The sequence below is a fragment of the Bufo gargarizans genome, chromosome 6 (assembly GCF_014858855.1).
Source record: "Bufo gargarizans isolate SCDJY-AF-19 chromosome 6, ASM1485885v1, whole genome shotgun sequence".
In the NCBI taxonomy this organism is placed as follows: domain Eukaryota; kingdom Metazoa; phylum Chordata; class Amphibia; order Anura; family Bufonidae; genus Bufo; species Bufo gargarizans.
In genome coordinates this window covers 272,045,017-272,067,821 of record NC_058085.1, presented here as the reverse complement: position 1 = coordinate 272,067,821, position 22,805 = coordinate 272,045,017, and the positions used below count along the sequence as shown (strand labels likewise).

Genomic DNA, 22,805 nt, shown 5'->3' with positions numbered 1-22,805 from the left:
TGATGGTATTTATATGGGACTCTATGGCGGAGGGAGGGAAATAGTGTTATTTACATGGGACTGTATGGCGAATGTGCTGAGGAATTATAATTTCTAAGGACACTAAATTGAGAAATATAACTACAGGGGGCACTGCAGGCAGCATTATAAATACTTGGGGCGCTTCAGGGCGAGCATTATAACAGTAGGGGGTGATATAAATACTGGGGGGAACTGTGGGGGCATTTTAAATCCAGGGTACATTAGGCATTCTTATTACTACTGGGGGGCTCTATGGGAGGGACTTATAGATCCGCCTTATTTCTACTAAGAACACTATGGGGGTCCTTATTACTTCCTTATTACAAACCGGATTCCAAAAATGTTGGGACACTATACAAATCGTGAATAAAAACTGAATGCAATGATGTGGAGGTGCCAACTTCTAATATTTTATTCAGAATAGAACATAAATCACGGAACAAAAGTTTAAACTGAGAAAATGTACCATTTTAAGGGAAAAATATGTTGAATCAGAATTTCATGGTGTCAACAAATCCCCAAAAAGTTGGGACAAGGCCATTTTCACCACTGTGTGGCATCTCCCCTTCTTCTTACAACACTCAACAGATGTCTGGGGACCGAGGAGACCAGTTTCTCAAGTTTAGAAATAGGAATGCTCTCCCATTCTTGTCTAATACAGGCCTCTAACTGTTCAATCGTCTTGGGCCTTCTTTGTTGCACCTTCCTCTTTATGATGCGCCAAATGTTCTCTATAGGTGAAAGATCTGGACTGCAGACTGGCCATTTCAGTACCCGGATCCTTCTCCTACGCAGCCATGATGTTGTGATTGATGCAGAATGTGGTCTGGCATTATCTTGTTAAAAAATGCAGGGTCTTCCCTGAAAGAGATGACGTCTGGATGGGAGCATATGTTGTTCTAGAACCTGAATATATTTTACTGCATTGATGGTGCCCTTTCCAGACATGCAAGCTGCCCATGCCACACGCACTCATGCAACCCCATGCCATCAGAGATGCAAGCTTCTGAACTGAGCGTTGATAACAACTTGGGTTGTCCTTGTCCTCTTTGGTCCGGATGACATGGCGTCCCAGATTTCCAAAAAGAACTTCGAATCGTGACTCGTCTGACCACAGAACAGTCTTCCATTTTGCCACACTCCATTTTAAATGATTCCTGGCCCAGTGAAAACGCCCGAGCTTGTGGATCTTGCTTAGAAATGGCTTCTTCTTTGCACTGTAGAGTTTCAGCTGGCAACAGCGGATGGCACGGTGGATTGTGTTCACTGACAATGGTTTCTGGAAGTATTCCTGAGCCCATTCTGTGATTTCCTTTACAGTAGCATTCCTGTTTGTGGTGCAGTGTCGTTTAAGGGCCCGGAGATCACAGGCATCCAGTATGGTTTTACGGCCTTGACCCTTACGCACAGAGATTGTTCCAGATTCTCTGAATCTTCGGATGATGTTATGCACAGTTGATGATGATAGATGCAAAGTCTTTGCAATTTTTCGCTGGGTAACACCTTTCTGATATTGCTCCACTATCTTTCTGCGCAACATTGTGGGAATTGGTGATCCTCTACCCATCTTGGCTTCTGAGAGACACTGCCACTCTGAGAAGCTCTTTTTATACCCAATCATGTTGCCAATTGACCTAATTAGTGCTAATTGGTCTACCAGCTCTTCGTTATGCTCAAATTTACTTTTTCCAGCCTCTTATTGCTACTTGTCCCAACTTTTTGGGGATTTGTTGACACCGTGAAAATTTGAATCAACGTATTTTTCCTTTAAAATGATACATTTACTCGGATTAAACGTTTGATCTGTCATCTACGTTCTATTACAAATAAAATATTGACATTTGCCATCTCCACATCATTGCATTCAGTTTTTATTCACAATTTGTTTAGTGTCCCAACTTTTTGGGAATCCGGTTTGTACTACTGAAGGTCTGCAGAGAGCTTTATTACCTCTGGGGGGGCAATAGGGGGGCCTTATTTCTACTGGGGGCTCTGTGAGGGTATTATTAATACTGGATGGCTCTTCTACTAATAGAGGCACGCTTGGGGAGCGTTATCATGGTTGGGGGCACTGTAGGGGGCAGTATTACTAATGAGAGCATTCTAGAAGGGATTTACTATTGATGGGACTATGAGGAGTACTGTTACTATGGGGGGCACTCATTTTTCTTCAGGATAGTATTTGGGGGTACAGAAAAGTAAGGCAGCTAAGATGTCCGTGTGTCACACTGTGCAGAGACGAGGCGGCTGAGAGAAGTGCCCGGACCAAATGGAGAAGATGATGACATAGAAGATCTACATCAGAGGAGACGTCACCTGGGAGGCCCTGGAAGTGACAGGTATGTGCTGCTGTATAGCAAGTACAGTAAAATGTCTTCAGTGATAGTGTTTGCTGGGGAAGGGGGGATGCGGTTGTTCAACTTAGAGAATTGGGCCATATGCATTGGTGCTTGGGCCCCGACTCTTTTGAGACCCTAGCAACGCCCCTGGGTAAAAAACTGGGTAACGCTGACATGGAAAAGGAACTAGGAATTTTAGTGAACAGCAAACTAAGCTGTAGAAACCAGTGTCAGGCAGCTGCTGCCAAGGCCAATAAGATTATGGGTTGAATCAAAAGGGGCATAGATGCCTGTGATGAGAACATAGTCCTACCACTTTACAAATCACTAGTCAGACCACACATGGAGGACTGTGTACAGTTCTGGGCACCTGTGAACAAAGCAGACATAGCAGAGCTGGAGAGGGTACAGAGGAGGGCAACTAAAGTAATAACTGGAATGGGTGGAGTACAGTACCCTAATAGATTATCAAAATTAGGGTTATTCACTTTAAAAAAAGACGATTGAGGAGAGATCCAATAAGTATCTAATATCATCTATTTATCCCCAGGACTGTGACTGTGATGAAGGGACATCCTCTGAGTCTGGAGAAAAGAAGGTTTGTGCACAAACATAGAAGAGGATTCTTTATGGTAAGAGCAGTCAGACTATGGAACTCTCTGCCTGAGGAGGTGGTGAGGGTGAGTTCACTAAAAGAGTTCAAGAGGGGCCTGGATGTATTTCTGGATTGTAATAATATTACAGGCTATAGCTACTAGAGAGGGGTCGTTGATCCAGGGAGTTGTTCTGATTGGAGTCGGGAAGAAATTTTTTATGCCTTCCTCTGGATCAACTTGCAGGATAACAGGCCGAACTGGATGGACAGATGTCTTTTTTAGGCCTTATAAACTATGTTACTATGTTACTATTTCCCTACGTCAGTTTTCTGGCATACAGTCACAAACACTGTATTTCTCTGCCTCCCTCACCACTTTCCGAAAAGAGCGTGGTGGTGGTAGGGAGGAGCGTAAAATGCTGGTCTATGATAAATTCCCCCCCATGGTGTATATATACCCCTAAACATTGCACATTACTCCATATCTCTAGATCAGGTGCTGGGGTGAGCTGGTCCTATGTAATGTTGGTGGTGTCAGAATATCTAGACATGGCATGCATTATAATAAAGAGACTAACACAGAAGATAAATGTTTACTCACTTGCACTAATGTTCTCTTCTTCTATTTGGTTAATTCCAAAGAGGTGAAGGCCACTTGCAGGAATGTTGTTCTTCAGTGATTCTGTCAATGTTTTGTCAAGAACATCTCTGTCATATGGCATAATTTTAAATGCCTGTAAAATATATTATGGTGCAAATATTATTTAAGCAAAATATTTCAATGCTGTTAAAAAGACAATGGAAAATATTGTGTGTCCGCCTGAAAAGGTCTTAAAACCCAGACAATTTTGGTGATTTTAGCGCAAATCGTTGTTTAAGGTCCCTAACTTTTTTATTTGTTTTACTGCCAAAATAATTGTAACTATATTTTTTGTGTGACACATAGGGCTCTTTACTAGTGCATTTTTTTAAATTGTTTTTAAGGCTCTTTTAATGTGTCTTTTAGATATTTTTTATTTAGTCTTAGGGAAAATTGTGAAAAAAAAATATTCTTTATATATGTAAATTCATACCAAAATAAATTATTAAAATGGGTTTCCGTATTTTGTGTTGGGCATCTTGATATGTAATATGTATATTTTTTAGTGAACATGGTGACTATAGCTACAGTTTCTTTTGGGGTGTGGATATTATTTTTTTTCTCTTATTTGTATTTTATTATATTTTTTACATTTTATTTAAGAGAAGAGCTTTTACACATGCAGAGCTAATCTGGGTCTGCTAAGATCCAGCAACTCTGATGTGCCTGAGACAACCAGCAATCATCGCATAGTTACTTCCTCTATTCACAATATATCACTCATTGAGTGGTCCTGCTTTCTCCTCGGGGTCCCTGGCTATCTGTGACAGTTGTGGATCTGACCTGCTCAGCTGCAGGAGCAGCTGTAATAAGGGCATTTTACACATGCAGAGCTAATTTGGGTCTGCTAAGTTCCAGCAGCTCTGCTGTGCCTGAGACAACCAGCAATCATGGTGTAGATACTTCCTTTATTCACAACCTAGCACATTGAGTCGTCCTGTTTTCCCCTCGGGGTCCCCAGGTGTCTGTGGACCCGACCTGCTCAGCTGCAAGAGCAGGAGATTTAATTCTACGCTGTACTTGTACTGCACTCCAGATTAAATATCAGCACAAGGCATCATATATGTACAGCACTTGGTCATCAGGTTAATGTCTATATTATGGCCATAATGCCCATAGCACCCATGTACGGCATACATATTAGGACATCGTCAGACATCATCCACAACTCCATCCTCCGTCAGGCAAAACTCCATCAGCCCTCAGACATCAGACAAAACTCCGTCCTCCGTCAGGCAAAACTCCATCAGACATCAGACAAAACTCCGTCCTCCGTCAGACAAAACTCCATCAGACCTCAGACATCAGACAAAACTCCGTCCTCCGTCACCCAAAACTCCATCAGACCTCAGACATCAGACAAAACTCCGTCCTCCGTCAGACAAAACTCCATCAGCCCTCAGACATCAGACAAAACTCCGTCCTCCGTCACCCAAAACTCCATCAGACCTCAGACATCAGACAAAACTCCGTCCTCCGTCAGGCAAAACTCCATCAGACCTCAGACATCAGACAAAACTCCGTCCTCCATCAGACAAAACTCCATCAGACCTCAGACATCAGACAAAACTCCGTCCTCCGTCAGACAAAACTCCATCAGCCCTCAGACATCAGACAAAACTCCGTCCTCCGTCAGACAAAACTCCATCAGACCTCAGACATCAGACAAAACTCCGTCCTCCATCAGGCAAAACTCCATCAGACATCAGACATCAGACAAAACTCCGTCCTCCGTCAGACAAAACTCCATCAGACCTCAGACATCAGACAAAACTCCGTCCTCCATCAGACAAAACTCCATCAGCCCTCAGACATCAGACAAAACTCCGTCCTCCGTCAGACAAAACTCCATCAGACCTCAGACATCAGACAAAACTCCGTCCTCCATCAGGCAAAACTCCATCAGACATCAGACATCAGACAAAACTCCGTCCTCCGTCAGACAAAACTCCATCAGACCTCAGACATCAGACAAAACTCCGTCCTCCGTCACCCAAAACTCCATCAGACCTCAGACATCAGACAAAACTCCGTCCTCCGTCAGGCAAAACTCCATCAGACCTCAGACTTCAGCTAAAACTCTGTCCTCCCTCAGACATCAGACAAAACTCCGTCCTCCCTAACTCAAAATACGCCCTACTACACACACTCTTCACCTGACGGAGCTGCTAGCTGCTGGAGAGGCAAAGGACCTGTGATGACATCATGACCATGTGACGAGTCACATGTGTGGGAGGGGTCAGATGTGCACAGCAGCTGGTAGAGTGTACAGAACAGTAGCCATCAAATAGAGCTCTGTACTAGAGATGTGTGTGTAACCTGCATGTAGCAGAGCTGTGTACTGTGTTACAGAGATGTATGTGTAACCTGCATGTAGCAGAGCTGTGTACTGTGTTATAGAGATGTATGTGTAACCTGCATGTAGCAGAGCTGTGTACTGTGTTACAGAGATGTGTGTGTAACCTGCATGTAGCAGAGCTGTGTACTGTGTTATAGAGATGTATGTGTAACCTGCATGTAGCAGAGCTGTGTACTGTGTTACAGAGATGTATGTGTAACCTGAATGTAGCAGAGCTGTGTACTGTGTTATAGAGATGTATGTGTAACCTGCATGTAGCAGAGCTGTGTACTGTGTTACAGAGATGTATGTGTAACCTGAATGTAGCAGAGCTGTGTACTGTGTTACAGAGATGTATGTGTAACCTGCAGGTAGCAGATCTGTGTACTGTGTTACAGAGATGTATGTGTAACCTGCATGTAGCAGAGCTGTGTACTGTGTTACAGAGATGTATGTGTAACCTGCATGTAGCAGAGCTGTGTACTGTGTTACAGAGATGTACGTGTAACCTGCATGTAGCAGAGCTGTGTACTGTGTAGCAGAGCTGTATGTGTAACCTGCATGTAGCAGAGCTGTGAACTGTGTAGCAGAGCTGTATGTGTAACCTGCATGTAGCAGTGCTGTGTACTGTGTATCAGAGCTGTATGTGTAACCTGCATGTAGCAGAGCTGTGTACTGTGTTACAGAGATGTATCTGCAACCTGCAGGTAGCAGAGCTGTGTACTGTGTAGCAGATCTGTATGTGTAACCTGCATGTAGCAGAGCTGTGTACTGTGTTACAGGGATGTATGTGCAACCTGCAGGTAGCAGTGTTGTGTACTGTGTAGCAGAGATGTGTACTGTGTTACAGAGATGTGTGTGTAGCCTGCATGTAGCAGAGCTGTGTACTGTGTATATAGAGCAGTGTGTGTAACAGCATGTAGCAGAGCTGTGTACTGTGTTACAGAGATGTGTGTGTAACCTGCATGTAGAAGTGCTGTGTACTGTGTAGCAGAGCTGTATGTGTAACCTGCATGTAGCAGAGCTGTGTACTGTGTTACAGAGATGTATGTGTAACCTGCACGTAGCAGAGCTGTGTACTGTGTTAAAGAGCTGTATGTGTAACCTGCATGTAGCAGGCTGCGTACTGTGTTACAGATCTGTATGTGTAACCTGCATGTAGCAGAGCTGTGTACTGTGTATATAGAGCAGTGTGTGTAACAGCATGTAGCAGAGCTGTGTACTGTGTTACAGAGATGTGTGTGTAACCTGCATGTAGAAGTGCTGTGTACTGTGTAGCAGAGCTGTATGTGTAACCTGCATGTAGCAGAGCTGTGTACTGTGTTACAGGGATGTATGTGCAACCTGCAGGTAGCAGAGCTGTGTACTGTGTATATAGAGCAGTTTGTCTAACCGCATGTAGCAGAGCTGTGTACTGTGTTACAGAGATGTGTGTGTAACCTGGGAACTATAAAAAAGTGTAAAAAAAAAAACATAAATATTCAGATCACCCCCCTTTTCCCAAAATTAAAATAAAAGACACATCATGGGTTTCGCAATGTGTAAAAACGCCCATTGTATAAAAATATATTCCCCATACGGCAAACAGCAAAACAGAAAAAAAAAGAGTCCAAATGTCCGATTCGCCGTTTTTGGTCACTTCACTTGCTACAAAAATGTAAATAAAAAGTGATCAAAAAGTCTTAAACACCCCAGAATGGTATCAGTAAAAAGTTTAGATTGCCCCGCAAAAAATGAGCCCCCATCCAGCTCTGTACACATAATTACAAAAAAGTTATGGGGCTCAAAATATGGCGACAAAAAAAATCGGATATTTTTATTTTTTTAACACTATTAAAACGCAAGAAAAACTATACATATAAGGTATTGCCGGATTCGATCTGACCTGTAGAATAAAAGTAACCAGTCAGTTTTATCGCACATCGAATGTCGTAAATAGAAATCACGTAAAACTGTGGTGGAATTGCTTTTTTTTTTCAACAGGAAGAATGGGCAGTTTTACCATCTGAGAAAATAAAGACCCTCATCCATAACTACCACAAAAGACTTCAAGCTGTCATTGATGTTACAGGGAGCAATACATGGTATTAATAACTGGGGCGTGTAAGCTTCTGATCAGGGTCATTTGGGGAGTTTGTGTTGTGATTATGATTTATAAAGAGTAAACACCGTTGTTTGACATAAATGGCTTCAGCCGACCACTAACCACGAGCGAGAGAGAAGTGTCTGTGGTATCAATCATATTCTCTGAACAATGGTTAAAGGGGTATTCTCATCTTAATGATCACTCTTAAATCTGTTAATGATTTGACAGTGATAATTTTTCTAAATACATTTTATTACCCAATTCCCATCCTTTTTTAGAAAATAAGTCCCCTCTTACCTGATCGTTGTCTTTGGTCTCCCCTGGTTACGGCCACCTCTCCTGTCGAATCCAGCCGGGCCGCGCTTGCGCAGAAGACGGAAAATTCTCTCCCGGCTGGGCCGCGCAATGTCCTGAACGCGCATGCCGCTGCGCATGCGCCATGATGACTTCTTCCTGGCCAGTATAGTACAGAGCCGCGAATGCGCACGCCGACTCTGTACTATACAGGCCAGGAATAAGTCACCATGGCACATGCGCGGCGCTGTGCGCGTTCAGGACATTGCGCGGCCCGGCCGGGAGAGAATCTTCAGTCTTCTGCGCAAGCGCGGCCCGGCCGGGAGAAGAATACAGGAAGTGAACGTCACGCTCAAGGAAGGTAAGTATGAAAAAGGGAAGATGAGAATACCCCTTTAAGAAATCATAAATTCTGCAAGGGTATGTAAACTTATCAGCACAACTGTAAGTAGCTGTGTGATATAAATCTGTGGAATATGGGAAGCACAAGAGGATGTGCACCTTAAATCCCATCTTTGTAAGGCCTCTTGCACATGGTCGCTGTGTGCCTGTAGTTGTATTGTGGACCACATACGGCGGTTCCGCAATACACAGGGCACCAGCCGTGTGCATCCCGCATCCGTGATGTCGACCCATTCACTTGAACGGAACAGAAACACGGATCGGATCCCCACAGAAGCACTACAGAGTGCTTCCGTGGTGTTTCTGGCCGTGCCTCCGCACAGCAAAAAAGTAGAACATATTCACGGACCTATTCAAGTTGAATGGGTCTGGATCTGTCCCGGCTGCTGCACGCACGTTGCCCGTGCATTGGGGACTGCAAATTGCTGTCCCCAATGCACGGAATGGACCAACAACGTTCATGTGCAAGAGGCCTAACACTTGTGATCTGTGTGAAGCGGCATATATGCATTCATGTTGCATGTATTTATTAATTAGGGTTACCAATTCTGAGTAACTTGGAGTGACAGGAGATTTACAGAATCAGATTTTTTTTTTTTTGTCGTCATATTTTGAGCTCTATAACTTTTATGTAATTATGTGTACGGCGCTGGGTGGGGGCTCATTTTTTGCGGGGCAATCTGAACTTTTCACTGATACCATTCTGGGGTGTTTAAGACTTTTTGATCGCTTTTTATTTACATTTTTGTAGCAAATGAAGCAACCAAAAACGGCGAATCGGACATTTGGACTCTTTTTTTTCTTCTGTTTTGCCGTTTGCCGTATGGGGAATATATTTTTATACAATGGGTGTTTTTACACATTGCGACACCCATGATGTGTATTTTTTTATTTTTTTTTATTTTCATTTTGGGAAAAGGGGGGTGATCTGAATTTTTTTGTTTTATTTTACACTTTTTTATAGTTCCCAGGTTACACACACATCTCTGTTACACAGTAAAAAGCTCTGCTACATGCGGTTACACACACATCTCTGTAACACAGTACACAGCACTGCTACATGCAGGTTGCACATACATCCCTGTAACACAGTACACAGCCTGCTACATGCAGGTTACACATACAGCTCCGCTACACAGGACACAGCTCTGATACATGCAGATTACACATACAGCTCTGCTACACAGTACACAGCTCTGCTACATTCAGGTTACAAATACAGCTCTGCTACACAGTACACAGCACTGCTACATGCAGGTTACACATACAGCTCTGCTACACAGTACACAGCTCTGCTACATGCAGGTTACACATACAGCTCTGCTACACAGTACACAGCTCTGCTACATGCAGATTACACATACAGCACTGCTACACAGTACACAGCTCTGCTACATGCAGGTTACACATACAGCTCTGCTTCACAGTACACAGCTCTGCTACATGCAGGTTACACATACAGATCTGCTACACAGTACACAGCTCTGCTACCTGCAGGTTACACATACATCTCTGTAACACAGTACACAGCTCTGCTACATGCAGGTTACACATACAGCTCTGCTACACAGTACACAGCACTGCTACATGCAGGTTACACATACAGCTCTGCTACACAGTACACAGCACTGCTACATGCAGGTTACACATACAGCACTGCTACACAGTACACAGCTCTGCTACATGCAGGTTACACATACAGCTCTGCTACACAGTACACAGCTCTGCTACATGCAGGTTACACATACAGATCTGCTACACAGTACACAGCTCTGCTACCTGCAGGTTACACATACAGATCTGCTACACAGTACACAGCTCTGCTACCTGCAGGTTACACATACATCTCTGTAACACAGTACACAGCTCTGCTACATGCAGGTTACACATACAGATCTACTACACAGTACACAGCTCTGCTACCTGCAGGTTACACATACAGATCTGCTACACAGTACACAGCTCTGCTACCTGCAGGTTATACATACAGATCTGCTACCTGCAGGTTACACATACATCTCTATAACACAGTACACCACTCTGCTACATGCAGGTTACACATACATCTCTGTAACACAGTACACAGCTCTGCTACCTGCAGGTTACACATACATCTCTGTAACACAGTACACAGCTCTGCTACATGCAGGTTACACATACAGATCTACTACACAGTACACAGCTCTGCTACCTGCAGGTTACACATACAGATCTGCTACACAGTACACAGCTCTGCTACCTGCAGGTTACACATACAGATCTGCTACCTGCAGGTTACACATACATCTCTGTAACACAGTACACAGCTCTGCTACATGCAGGTTACACACACATCTCTAGTACAGAGCTCTATTTGATGGCTACTGTTCTGTACACTCTACCAGCTGCTGTGTACGTCTGACCCCTCCCACACACGTGACTCGTCACATGGTCATGACGTCATCACAGGTCCTTTGCCTCTCCAGCAGCTAGCAGCTCCGTCAGGTGAATAGTGTGTGTAGTAGGGCGTATTTTGAGTTAGGGAGGACGGAGTTTTGGCTGATGCCTGATGGAGGACGGAGTTTTGTCTGATGTCTGAGGTCTGATGGAGTTTTGCCTGACGGAGGACGAAGTTTTATCTGATGTCTGAGGTCTGATGGAGTTTTGCCTGACGGAGGACGGAGTTTTGTCTGATGTCTGATGTCTGAGGTCTGATGGAGTTTTGCCTGACGGAGGACGGAGTTTTGTCTGATGTCTGAGGTCTGATGGAGTTTTGCCTGACGGAGGACGGAGTTTTGTCTGATGTCTGAGGTCTGATGGAGTTTTGGGTGACGGAGGACGGAGTTTTGTCTGATGTCTGAGGTCTGATGGAGTTTTGCCTGACGGAGGACGGAGTTTTGTCTGATGTCTGAGGTCTGATGGAGTTTTGCCTGATGGAGGACGGAGTTTTGTCTGATGTCTGAGGTCTGATGGAGTTTTGCCTGATGGAGGACGGAGTTTTGTCTGATGTCTGAGGTCTGATGGAGTTTTGGGTGACGGAGGACGGAGTTTTGTCTGATGTCTGAGGTCTGATGGAGTTTTGCCTGACGGAGGACGGAGTTTTGTCTGATGTCTGAGGTCTGATGGAGTTTTGGGTGACGGAGAACGGAGTTTTGTCTGATGTCTGAGGGCTGATGGAGTTTTGTCTGACGGAGGACGGAGTTTTGTCTGATGTCTGATGGAGTTTTGCCTGACGGAGGACGGAGTTTTGTCTGATGTCTGAGGTCTGATGGAGTTTTGGGTGACGGAGGACGGAGTTTTGTCTGATGTCTGAGGTCTGATGGAGTTTTGGGTGACGGAGGACGGAGTTTTGTCTGATGTCTGAGGTCTGATGGAGTTTTGGGTGACGGAGGACGGAGTTGTGTCTGATGTCTGAGGTCTGATGGAGTTTTGCCTGATGGAGGACGGAGTTTTGTCTGATGTCTGAGGTCTGATGGAGTTTTGTCTGACGGAAGACGGAGTTTTGTCTGATGTCTGATGGAGTTTTGCCTGACGGAGGACGGAGTTTTGTCTGATGTCTGAGGGCTGATGGAGTTTTGCCTGACGGAGGATGGAGTTGTGGATGATGTCTGACGATGTCCTAATATGTATGCCGTACCCATGGTCTTACTGAACTAGAATTACATAACCATTTGACAACAATTTGTCTGAATGAGGGTGTATTTATAATACATGACACTATTTTTATGTAATTTTTTTCTAGTGATTTGTGCAATCGTGGATTGAACACAGCATTTTTCTTAACTCATTAATGAATGACCAGGCACTTTTTAGCGATCAGAAAAGTTTAATAACCATAACTTTTTGGTGTACTAGCAAAATAATTTTTGGGCCCTTTTTTGCAACACAGGGTTGTAGTTTAATTCTTTTTAACATAAATATTTTGCTTTTTTACTTTTCTTATTGGTGTTTTCATTTACAGTTGTTTATTCTTTTAATTTGCAAATTTACACTAATAGGTCTAGGCAGGGATGCAGCCACTTCCTCTATTCACTATATAGTGTTTATTTCAGACCAGGTAGACTGCAAATGAGAAGACAAATGTGGTTACAAAGTGACAGAGGCAGATAGGGACCCGACTGCTAGAGTGCAGGAACAGGAACTTATAAATCCGTACAGTACATTTACAATGGCGTGTTTAAAGCCTGGAATATTTATGACAGGGGTTCTAAAAAAAAAATATTCCAAAATAGTTACAGATATTGCTGATGAAAATATGTGACAAAAAAACTGCATACATGTTTCAAGTATACGAGGGGTGTTCAATAAGTTATCTACCCCAGCATGTTCGGTCAGCGTTAGAGAGCTGAGCTTGTCTGTGCAGGTTGAGACAAGTCTGGACATGCAACGCACACAGTAGCAAATCAGTCTGAGGAAAGCACTGGAAGTGACAGGATGACAAGTGCTGTATAGTGCGGGTCTACAAAGAAAGGCTACTTTCACACTAGCGTTCGGGTGTCCGCTCGTGAGCTCCGTTTGAAGGGGCTCACGAGCGGACCCGAACGCAGCCGTCCAGCCCTGATGCAGTCTGAATGGAGCGGATCCGCTCAGACTGCATCAGTCTGGCGGCGTTCAGCCTCCGCTCCGCTCGCCTCCGCACGGACAGGCGGACAGCTGAACGCTGCTTGCAGCGTTCGGGTGTCCGCCTGGCCGTGCGGAGGCGTGCGGATCCGTCCAGACTTACAATGTAAGTCAATGGGGACGGATCCGTTTGAAGATGCCACAATATGGCTCAATCTTCAAGCGGATCCGTCCCCCATTGACTTTACATTGAAAGTCTGGACGGATCTGTCCGAGGCTATTTTCATACTTAGCTTTTTTTTGCCATTTTAATGCAGACGGATCCGTTCTGAACGGAGCCACCGTCTGCATTAATATGAGCGGATCCGTTCAGAACGGATCCGCCCGAACGCTAGTGTGAAAGTAGCCTTAGGGCTCTTTCACACCTGCGTTATAGTCTTCCGGCATAGAGTTCCGTCGTCGGGGCTCTATGCCGGAAGAATACTGATCAGGATTTTCCTAATGCATTCTGAATGGACAGTCCGTCCTTCAGGATGCATCAGGATGTCTTCCGTTCCGGAACGGAACGTTTTTTGGCCGCAGCAAATAGCGCAGCATGCTGCGCTTTTTGCTCCGGCCAAAAATCCGGAACACTTGCCGCAAGGCTGGATCCGGAATGAATGCCCATTGAAAGGTAAGCTAAACGTCGTTTCGGCGCATTGCCGGATGCGACGTTTAGCTTTTTCTCAATGGTTACCATGGCTGCCGGGACGCTAAAGTCCTGGCAGCCATGGTAAAGTGTAGTGGGGAGCGGGGAGCAGCATACTTACCATCCGTGCGGCTCCCGGGGCGCTCCAGAGTGACGTCAGGGCGCCCCAAGCGCATGGATCACGTGATCGCATGTACACGTCATCCATGCGCCTGGGGCGCTCTGACGCCTTTCTGGAGCGCCCCGGGAGCCGCACGGATGGTAAGTATGCCGCTCCCCCGCTCCCCACTACTACTATGGCAACCAGGACTTTAATAGCGTCCTGGGTGCCATAGTAACACTGAAAGCATTTTGAAGACGGATCCGTCTTCAAATGCTTTCAGTACACTTGCGTTTTTCCGGATCCGGCGTGTAATTCCGGCAAGTGGAGTACACGCCGGATCCGGACAACGCAAGTGTGAAAGAGGCCTTAGAGAAGGATTTGGAGCTTTGTTCCGTGATTAAATTCCTTACAAAGGACGAAAAGAAGCCTGAAGAAATCCATGAAAGGATGATTGCTGTATAAGGTGATAAAGCACATTCCTACTACCAAGTAAAGTTTGAGGCCAAGCAGTTAAAATGGTGTTGGAAATCATCTGAAGATAACCTCGTTCAGGGTGACCTGTCGAAGCATCTTCAGAGGAAATGTGCCATAAAGTGGAGGCAATGATTTTGGAAGCTCGTCGGGTCAAAGTCAGTGTTATAGCTCATGAATTAGGCATTTCAGTTGGCACAATTTCCAGTGTCATTCATGATGTTTTGATGTCAAAGGTCAGTTCCTGGCGGGTGCCACAAATGTTGACACCTGAGCAAAAAAAATTGTCGCCAGCAATTTAGCCAAGAGAATTTGAGAAAACCCAGAGAGGTGATAACAGGGTTCCTGCAGCAGCAATAAGTCTCCTATTCTGAGAGCATCAGATGACTGGTGGCCACGTGGAATAAGTGTGTTGAAGTCGAGGAGGATTACATTGAAAAGTAGTAAGTTCAATATTCTCAGAAAATTTTGTTTTCATATTCAGGCAGATAACTTATTGAACACCCCTCGTATACACCATGGTAGTATGAAAGTGAGCTACACCTAACACAATCATTTTGATAATGCATGTAATCAATTATTTTCTCACCTGACACATAAATTCAATGGGATTAGTTGCACTGTCCAGTAAATTACAAATTTCTTCCATGTCGGTGAAGTACGATATTTTGGCTTCACATAGTAATAGATCTCCAGAAAAAACTTTCAAAAATACCAATCCAGGTGGTAGATCTATGAAGAACAATAGTATATTTATTAAAGATCAGGAACATAAATACAGAATTCATTCCAAATAAATATAAAAACTGTGGGATATCCTATTAATGTAACAAGCATACGGTACGGCCTGTTTCACACAAGCTGCTGGTAAACGTCTTAATACGAATCGTCAGTAAGGACCTATTACCGTTGATCTTGTATCTGGATATTATCAGATATTATTTTTCCATTCACATAGATGCATGATGCCTTTTTTTACAGGAAAGGTTCTACTTTCTAATGGCACCATTTAATATTCCATATGATGTATTGGGAAGCTGGAAAACATTTCTAATGGTGTGGAATTGGAAAGAATGCAATGATATCATTGTTTTGTTTTTACAACATTCTAGTCATTAATAATGACGTTACCTTTTTTTCTGCAGGTCAGTCTTACAGCAATACCAAATTTCTTAACTTTTTATTATGTTTTAATACATTTAAAAAAATAAACTCTGAAAACTCTCTGCATCGCCATATTGTGACTTAACTTTTTTTATATATATATTTCTATCTAAGGAGCTGTGTGATGCCTATTTTTGGGGGGTTGGTGATCTGTAGTTTTTATAGATACCATGGCGTATGGAGGCCTTTTTGATCACTTTGTATTCAATTTTTTTGGAGGCGAAGCGACCCCAAAAAAAGGCCAATTTGGCCATTTTTGTTTTTTTTCTGTAACGGTGTTCACTGTATAGGTTCAATCCTATTTTAATAGATTGGACACTTTTACTTGCAGCAATACCAAAGATGTTTATTTTGTATTGATTATTTTTAGATGTAATTTGGGGAAAGGTAGTGATTTTAATTTTTCATTGTTAAACTTTTTATAAACTTTTTTTTAGCTCCCCCTAGAGGAGTTGAACAAGCAATTGTTGGATTGTTTAAACCCTAAACTGCAATGGTTTACCATTTACCAATTGTAATCTATGGGAAATTGGCTGTCAAAGGCAGTGCTTATTAGCAACTTTACTTTGCCATAACAACTTAATGGCTTCCACTCTCTTGTTACAGGAAGGGGAGGCATTAGGTCCCCAGCAATGACTGCTCAGATGCCTTGGTTACAATTGACCATGTAATCTGAAGGGTTAATGTCTGTTTTCTGAGACATTGCCGGCAAGTGGCTGCTGTGTAAAAGAGAAGTTGAGTGTGTGCCATCTTTAAAGACCCATGTATAGGGGATGTCGAGAAGAACTTAAAAAGTGGAATAGTGGAGTTGATTATGCTAGTCCATACAGAGGCATCTAGTAAAAAATGTATACCATGTAGTATATGGCCTTTAACATAGAAGCCTATGGATGAAGGATGACATATACAGTGGCATCCATCAGAGGTATACATCTGGAGATCCTCCGTGTACCTCTAACATGCACTGCAAACACAGTGCAAAGTAACATCTGCTATCTAATAGAAAGGGTCTAATAGGAATGGAAAACAGTAAAATGGTGTCTTACACAAGATATGGCTACCCAATTTTTTTAGGAATCAATGTGAAGTGGGTCCAGACTAAATAATGTATTATAAAGTCAGACAAATAAAATGAGCATCACTTGGCACACAGTGATATGTAGAGGCAAAGTCATTTTCATTCACCCATTTGTTACCAGTGTCTATTATACCATGCTGTATTCTGTATTGGAAAAAAAGTTCAATTTCAGATTAAACTAAACATAATCTCAAACTTGTTTATATTGTGAAAGACAAAAAAAAGATTTTGAATGGTTGTAAAGTCTCAAGAAAATTGAAAAAAACTCTACATTTATAACTTTATCAGTTTATAAACAAATGCATCAGCTTGGAGATATTCTGTGTTAACAACCTATCACCACAGTTTCCTCTTCCTGTTAATACTTTGCTGCAGACAAGTGTCTTCAAAAATATCTTTTCTCAAGGGCGTACAAAAGTGCTGTCATCAAATGTTTAAAGGGGTCTTCCTCTACCTTTATGCTTGTCTCCTTGATGTTGTGACAGGCACGCTGCCTCTGTTATGTGTGTAAGTCATTTTAAAGAAATGGACCTTTACAGAGCTGCGGTGCTAGAATCCTGCTACGTGAATGAAGTCCTCACATTTATAAGTTGTGGGGATAGCTCTGCCCACCCCCGCCCTCCAGCCGATGACTGACATCTTTCTCTCTACCCACAATATTAGGGAGATGACCTGTCAATCATCGGCAGGAGGGAGGGTCACTACAAATTTACTGGTTAAGGTATGCAACACACCGCTATGATTTTTCTCGTGCAATATTATGTTTTCTGTTTATTATCTAAAAGTACACACAAAGTTATCCAAGCTTGATAATATTTTCGGTACTGTATGACTAGAAGTAAAAAAATAAATAAAATCATTAAAAATATTAAAAATTCTGTGCTAGAACAGAACTCATTGCTACTCATCACCTTGTGCTTGTACTCATTCACAAACAGCTGGGTGGCTTGAAAAATCAAGGGTTTTCAGCTTTTGAAAAAGGGCAGTGATCTCATTTACAGGTTTAAAGGCTATGTGCACCTTCAGGAGCATTTGTTTATGATGGCATTTAACTAATTTTGGGCAAAATAATTATAAAAGAATTATAAAATAAATATTCAGTCGTTTCTGAGCTACAACGATAAAAAATCAATCTATTTGCAAGCTGTCGCTTTCTGTTTTCTCTGAAACGTGTCATCCCTACGGCTCCTGTGTAGCTCTTATCTCTGATCTCCTAAACTCAGAAACACTCATTATAGCTCAATTCTTACCAGTAAATTCTGTATCACAGAAACAGCTGAAAATGTTTAATAAAGACTAATTGAAAAATTAATTTTAAACCCAAAATGAGTAAAATGCAATCATTTTAAAAATCTCCCCCGACGGTGTCCATAGCCTTTAAGTTAGGGCTTTTTTTCAACCCTTTAGCAGAACCAGATACCCAAATACCACAGTGCAGCATAAAATACTGCCTCAGCAGAACCAAATACCACAGTGCAGCACAAAATACTGCCTCAGCAGTCCAGCCCCTTGTTTGCCAGAGTATAAGGGGAGATGGGCAGAGGTACCATCTAGATGAGCCTGACCCCATGTTTGCCACTCTAGAAAGGAAATGGGGGTAGTGGTGGATATATACACATGCGTAGCTTTCTCTATTGTAATGTATGGGAGTAGAGAAACGCTCAGTTAAAGCCATAGACAGCTTCTACTCTTGGGAATGCCAGTGGATAAAACACGGGACCCAATTTTTTTCAGCAGTCTGTGGAGTTTAATAGGTGGAACCCCCACCTAAAATTATGGTAATGCCTCTAGGTTTTAAAGTGGTCCTACAATCTGACAATATGACCGTTATACAAAGGAAAAAGCTTTCTATTATATGCAAGCCTGTGCATCAGAACCAAATAATCTGGTTAAACCAATATGGAGTCACACTTGTGGGTCACCTGGTCCTTAGCAAAATACCGGGCGCAGAAAGGCGAGATGGCAGGGGCAAATGAAGAGGAGTGGCCCTCCAGTTCCCTTATCACATACACCATGGCCTGAGAGAGAGCTCTACACTTGTCATTGTTATGGGGAAGTCCTGCAGGGCCACAGGGGGTGAGCTACAAAGGGGGTGTCCACCTGCCGGGGTTGTCTCTCAATAATAAAATGGAGTGCGGGTCATCCCAGACCACCTGCCGCAGTGTCAGGGGAGTACCTGCGCTCCCAGCTCTAGGCACGGCAGCACTTACCTGTCTCCCAGGCCAAGCCCAGCATTCCAGGAATGACAACCCTTCTCCTCAGCCGGTGGCATTACCTCATTCGCTATGTGTGAGACAACGCAGTCGCAGCTGTCACTGGCAGTCTCCAAGTGGACGGTCCCGAGGGCTGTGTGTCCCCCTGCAACGCTTCCTGTCTGTCTCTCCCCTCCCCTTGTTGCTGCAGTCTCTCCCACCTTCTGTCTATGCCTCCTCCCCAGCCCCTGCTCTCCCTCCCCGGCAGTCTCTTCACTAATCTTTATTAGTAGTGATGAGCGGCAGGGGTCATATTTGAATTTGTGATATTTTGCGTATATTTTGTAGAATATTCGTCAAATATTTGCGAATTCGAATATTCGCTATATTCTACATTCTTTTTTTTTACTCAAAAATCGGCATGGTAATGATTGCGTAATATGCAAATATTACACGATCATTACAGGCGTGGGTCAAAAACGAATATATAGCACTATAGAATATAGTGCTATATATTTGTTTTTAGAATATTCGTCATTTTTTCCATCTGAAGTGATGATTCCGTCCTGCTTAAGTTGCTTGACAATCAACTTAAGCAGGGAGGAATCATAACTTCAGATGGAAAAAAATGACGAATATTCTAAAATACGAATATATAGTACTATATTCGATATAGTGCTATATATTTATTTTTAGAATATTCGTAATTTTTTTCTATCTGAAGTCATGATTCCTCCCTGCTTAATTTGCTTGTGGGCCAATGACTCAGGCAGGGAGGAATCATGTGTTCAGATGGAAAAAATGACGAATATTCGAAAAACAAATGTATAGCACTATATTCGAAATATTCGTGAATTCTCGAAGTGCCGATATTTGCGATTAAAATTCGTAATTCGAATATTCGCGCTCAACACTAATCTTTATTTAGAAACAAGGCGGGCTTATGAGGAGGAGGAGATGGCGGGGCGGCGAAATTCAATTTTAACAGAATCATAAGAGGCATCAAAGACAAATTAATTTGATTAATTGCCTAGCCCAGGAATGAGCAAACTGCGGCTCTCCAGCTGTTGTAAAACTACAAATCCCATCATTCCCAGTCTGCCTACAGCTATCAGCCTACAGCAGTTTTACAACAGCTGGAGAGCCGCAGTTTGTCCATCCCTGGCCTAGCCCTACTTTAAATATATGTGTGGTCAATACAAAGAACTGCCATGTGACTTTTTTCTTCTCTTTTCGAGGACTTTACAAAGGTCCAGGGGACATTCATTACACATTGATAAAAGTTAATTTATAAACGGGACTAAATTACCTGGAGCATCCACTGATAACATGTATTCATTTTGCAAAGTTGCAGGTACTCGTGCAGATGAACCATTCTTAGGGGCAAAAAGAACCTCATTTTTAATCCGACAGTCCAGTTTGCACTTAAAAATTAGGTATAATTGTGTATTTACCTGTAATGCACAAATATCAAGACCATAAGGGAAAAGAAAAGTAATATGTAATCAATCAGAAGAAGTATGCTTTGTTCTGTTTTATAATAAAATTTGATTCAGTCTTGTATCTTAGTTCCCTGCTGATTAATTATTGAAACAATATCAGGAAACTGTCAAAGCGCAAATGATACATTGTTCAGATAGAATCTGTAATAAATAACTAGCTTTTTTTATTCCAAAATCTACAAATATAACAAAAGTAAATTGTACAAACCCCACAGCGTATCCGTTCTGGCTGTACAGTCAATAGGTTTCCAGTAGTCATAGGCACAGCCGACTGATCTTTACCACTTTCAGGGTCTGTATCACTGACAGAGCCACATCCAGAATCTGCAAGACATTGATGCAAAGAGATGAGCACTTAGAGATTATGTAATTAAATGGTGGTATTTCTGTATGTCACTGGCCACAACATAGTTAAATTCTAGAGAATGGCATTAAGCCTTTGTGTGTGTGTGTGCTGGACCATGAGGCCTGAGCTGAGGGGTTTGTTTCCTGACCAATACAAAGTTCGAGATGTCACATGTAGGCCTGGTTTGTCAAGGCGTCAAAGGTCAGACAAATTAGCATCTATTTGTCTAACCTAAACATCCCCTAATTTCTATAGGTGTTACAGGACAATTAACTATTATAATAAAAGGTGATAATCCATGCTTTTTCCTACTACATCAATGGTTGCTTCTGAAACAAGGGATGAAGGTATGAAACATGTTTGGAACAATACAGCTGAGTTTACATTTGGAGGGAAGCTAAAACTTAATGTGAATCCATTGCTCCTTTAAATGTCAAGGTCAAGAAAACAGAAAGACTTGTGTTCAGGTTTCCTGTTAACGTTCTCCCATTTATAACTGTTTTGCTTGTTTTGTATGTCATTTCTTTATTTTGTCTCTTTTTGTATTTTGTAAGTACTGCACCTTTTTGTAATAAAGCTTAAGTCTTTGATAGGCTTAGTTCTTGTATGCTGTAAGAATCCATAGCCTTTTATAGGGTCTATCCTGTTTGATACCTAAGAGCAGAATGTGCCTATGTGTTACATAGTTACATAATTAATACGGTTGAAAAAAAGACATGTCCATCAAGTTCAACCAAGGGGTGGATGGGGAAGTGGATCCCAGAAAGGAGGTGAGACTTAGATTTTTACACATTTTCATAAGCATTAATTAATGTAATTTACTTTTAAGAATTCATCTAAGCCCTTTTTAAAACTGCCCACCATTCCTGCTGTGACCACGTCCGGAGGTAGACTATTCCACAAATTCACAGTTCTTACAGTAAAGAAGCTTTGACGCTTCTGGAGACTGAACTTTTTCTTCTCCAGTCAGAGGCAGTAATCTCTTATATTTTGAGGGCATTTTACATAGAACAGCTTTTCACAAAAATTTTTGTATGGCTCATTTACATATTTGTTAATCATGTCCTCCTTAGACATCTCTTCTCAAGACTAAATAAATGTAATTCTTTTAATCTTTCTTCATTACTAAGACCCTCCATGCCTCAGTTTAGTCGCTCTCCTCTGTCCTTTTTCCAGCTGCAGTGCATCCTTTCTGTGGACTGGTGCCCAGAACTGAAATGCATATTCCAGATGAGGCCTCACCAAGGATTTATAAATTGGTGGTATTACACCCCTGTCCCGCTAGTCCGTGCCTCACTTAATACATGACAGTATCTTGGTAGCCTTAGAAGCAGCTGATTGACATTGTATGCTGTTATTTAATCTATGATCTACAAGTACACCCAAATCATTCTCTATAAGTGACTCCCCCAGTGTTACATCACCTAGGACATATGAAGCACAGAGATTATTACTACCAAGATGCAGAACTTTACTTTTATCAACATTGAACCTCATTTGCCGAGTTGATGCCCAATCACTCAGAGCGTCCAAGTCAGCTTGTAGTTTTTGGACATCTTCCATAGACTGCACAGTACTACATAGCTTGGTGTCATCTGCAAAAATAGAAATGGTGCTATTAATCCCGTCCTCGATATCATTAATAAATAAATTAAATAATAGAGGACCCAGCACTGAACCTTGGGGTACACCACTTATAACCTGGGACCATTCTGAATAAGAATCATTGACCACAACTCTCTGGACACGGTCCTTCAGCCAGTTTTCAATCCAATTACAAACTATACTTTCCAAGCCTATAGACCTTATTTTACCTATTAAACGTCTATGAGGGACAGTATTAAAAGCCTTTGCAAAAACCAGAAATACTACATCCACAGCCGCCCCTCTGTCCAGGCTTCTATTCACCTTCTCATAAAAACAAATCAGGTAAGTCTCACAACTTCTGACCTTGGTAAACCCATGCTGGTTATTACTTATGATATTATTAACAGTCGCATACTTTTG

At 42.5% G+C, this 22,805-nt stretch overlaps 1 protein-coding gene across 1 annotated transcript in view; it reads right to left on the bottom strand.

The window, feature by feature from the left end:
• The window catches only part of PIK3AP1 (phosphoinositide-3-kinase adaptor protein 1), a 113,899-nt gene that overhangs the window by 42,714 nt on the left and 48,380 nt on the right, over positions 1 to 22,805 (bottom strand). Inside the window, exons 4-7 of the mRNA XM_044298867.1 lie at positions 20,661 to 20,776; positions 20,260 to 20,404; positions 15,106 to 15,248; positions 3,557 to 3,689 (exon numbers count right to left, since the gene is read on the bottom strand). Coding sequence (XP_044154802.1) covers positions 3,557 to 3,689; positions 15,106 to 15,248; positions 20,260 to 20,404; positions 20,661 to 20,776 — 537 coding nt within the window. The remainder of the gene's footprint in view (positions 1 to 3,556; positions 3,690 to 15,105; positions 15,249 to 20,259; positions 20,405 to 20,660; positions 20,777 to 22,805) is intronic.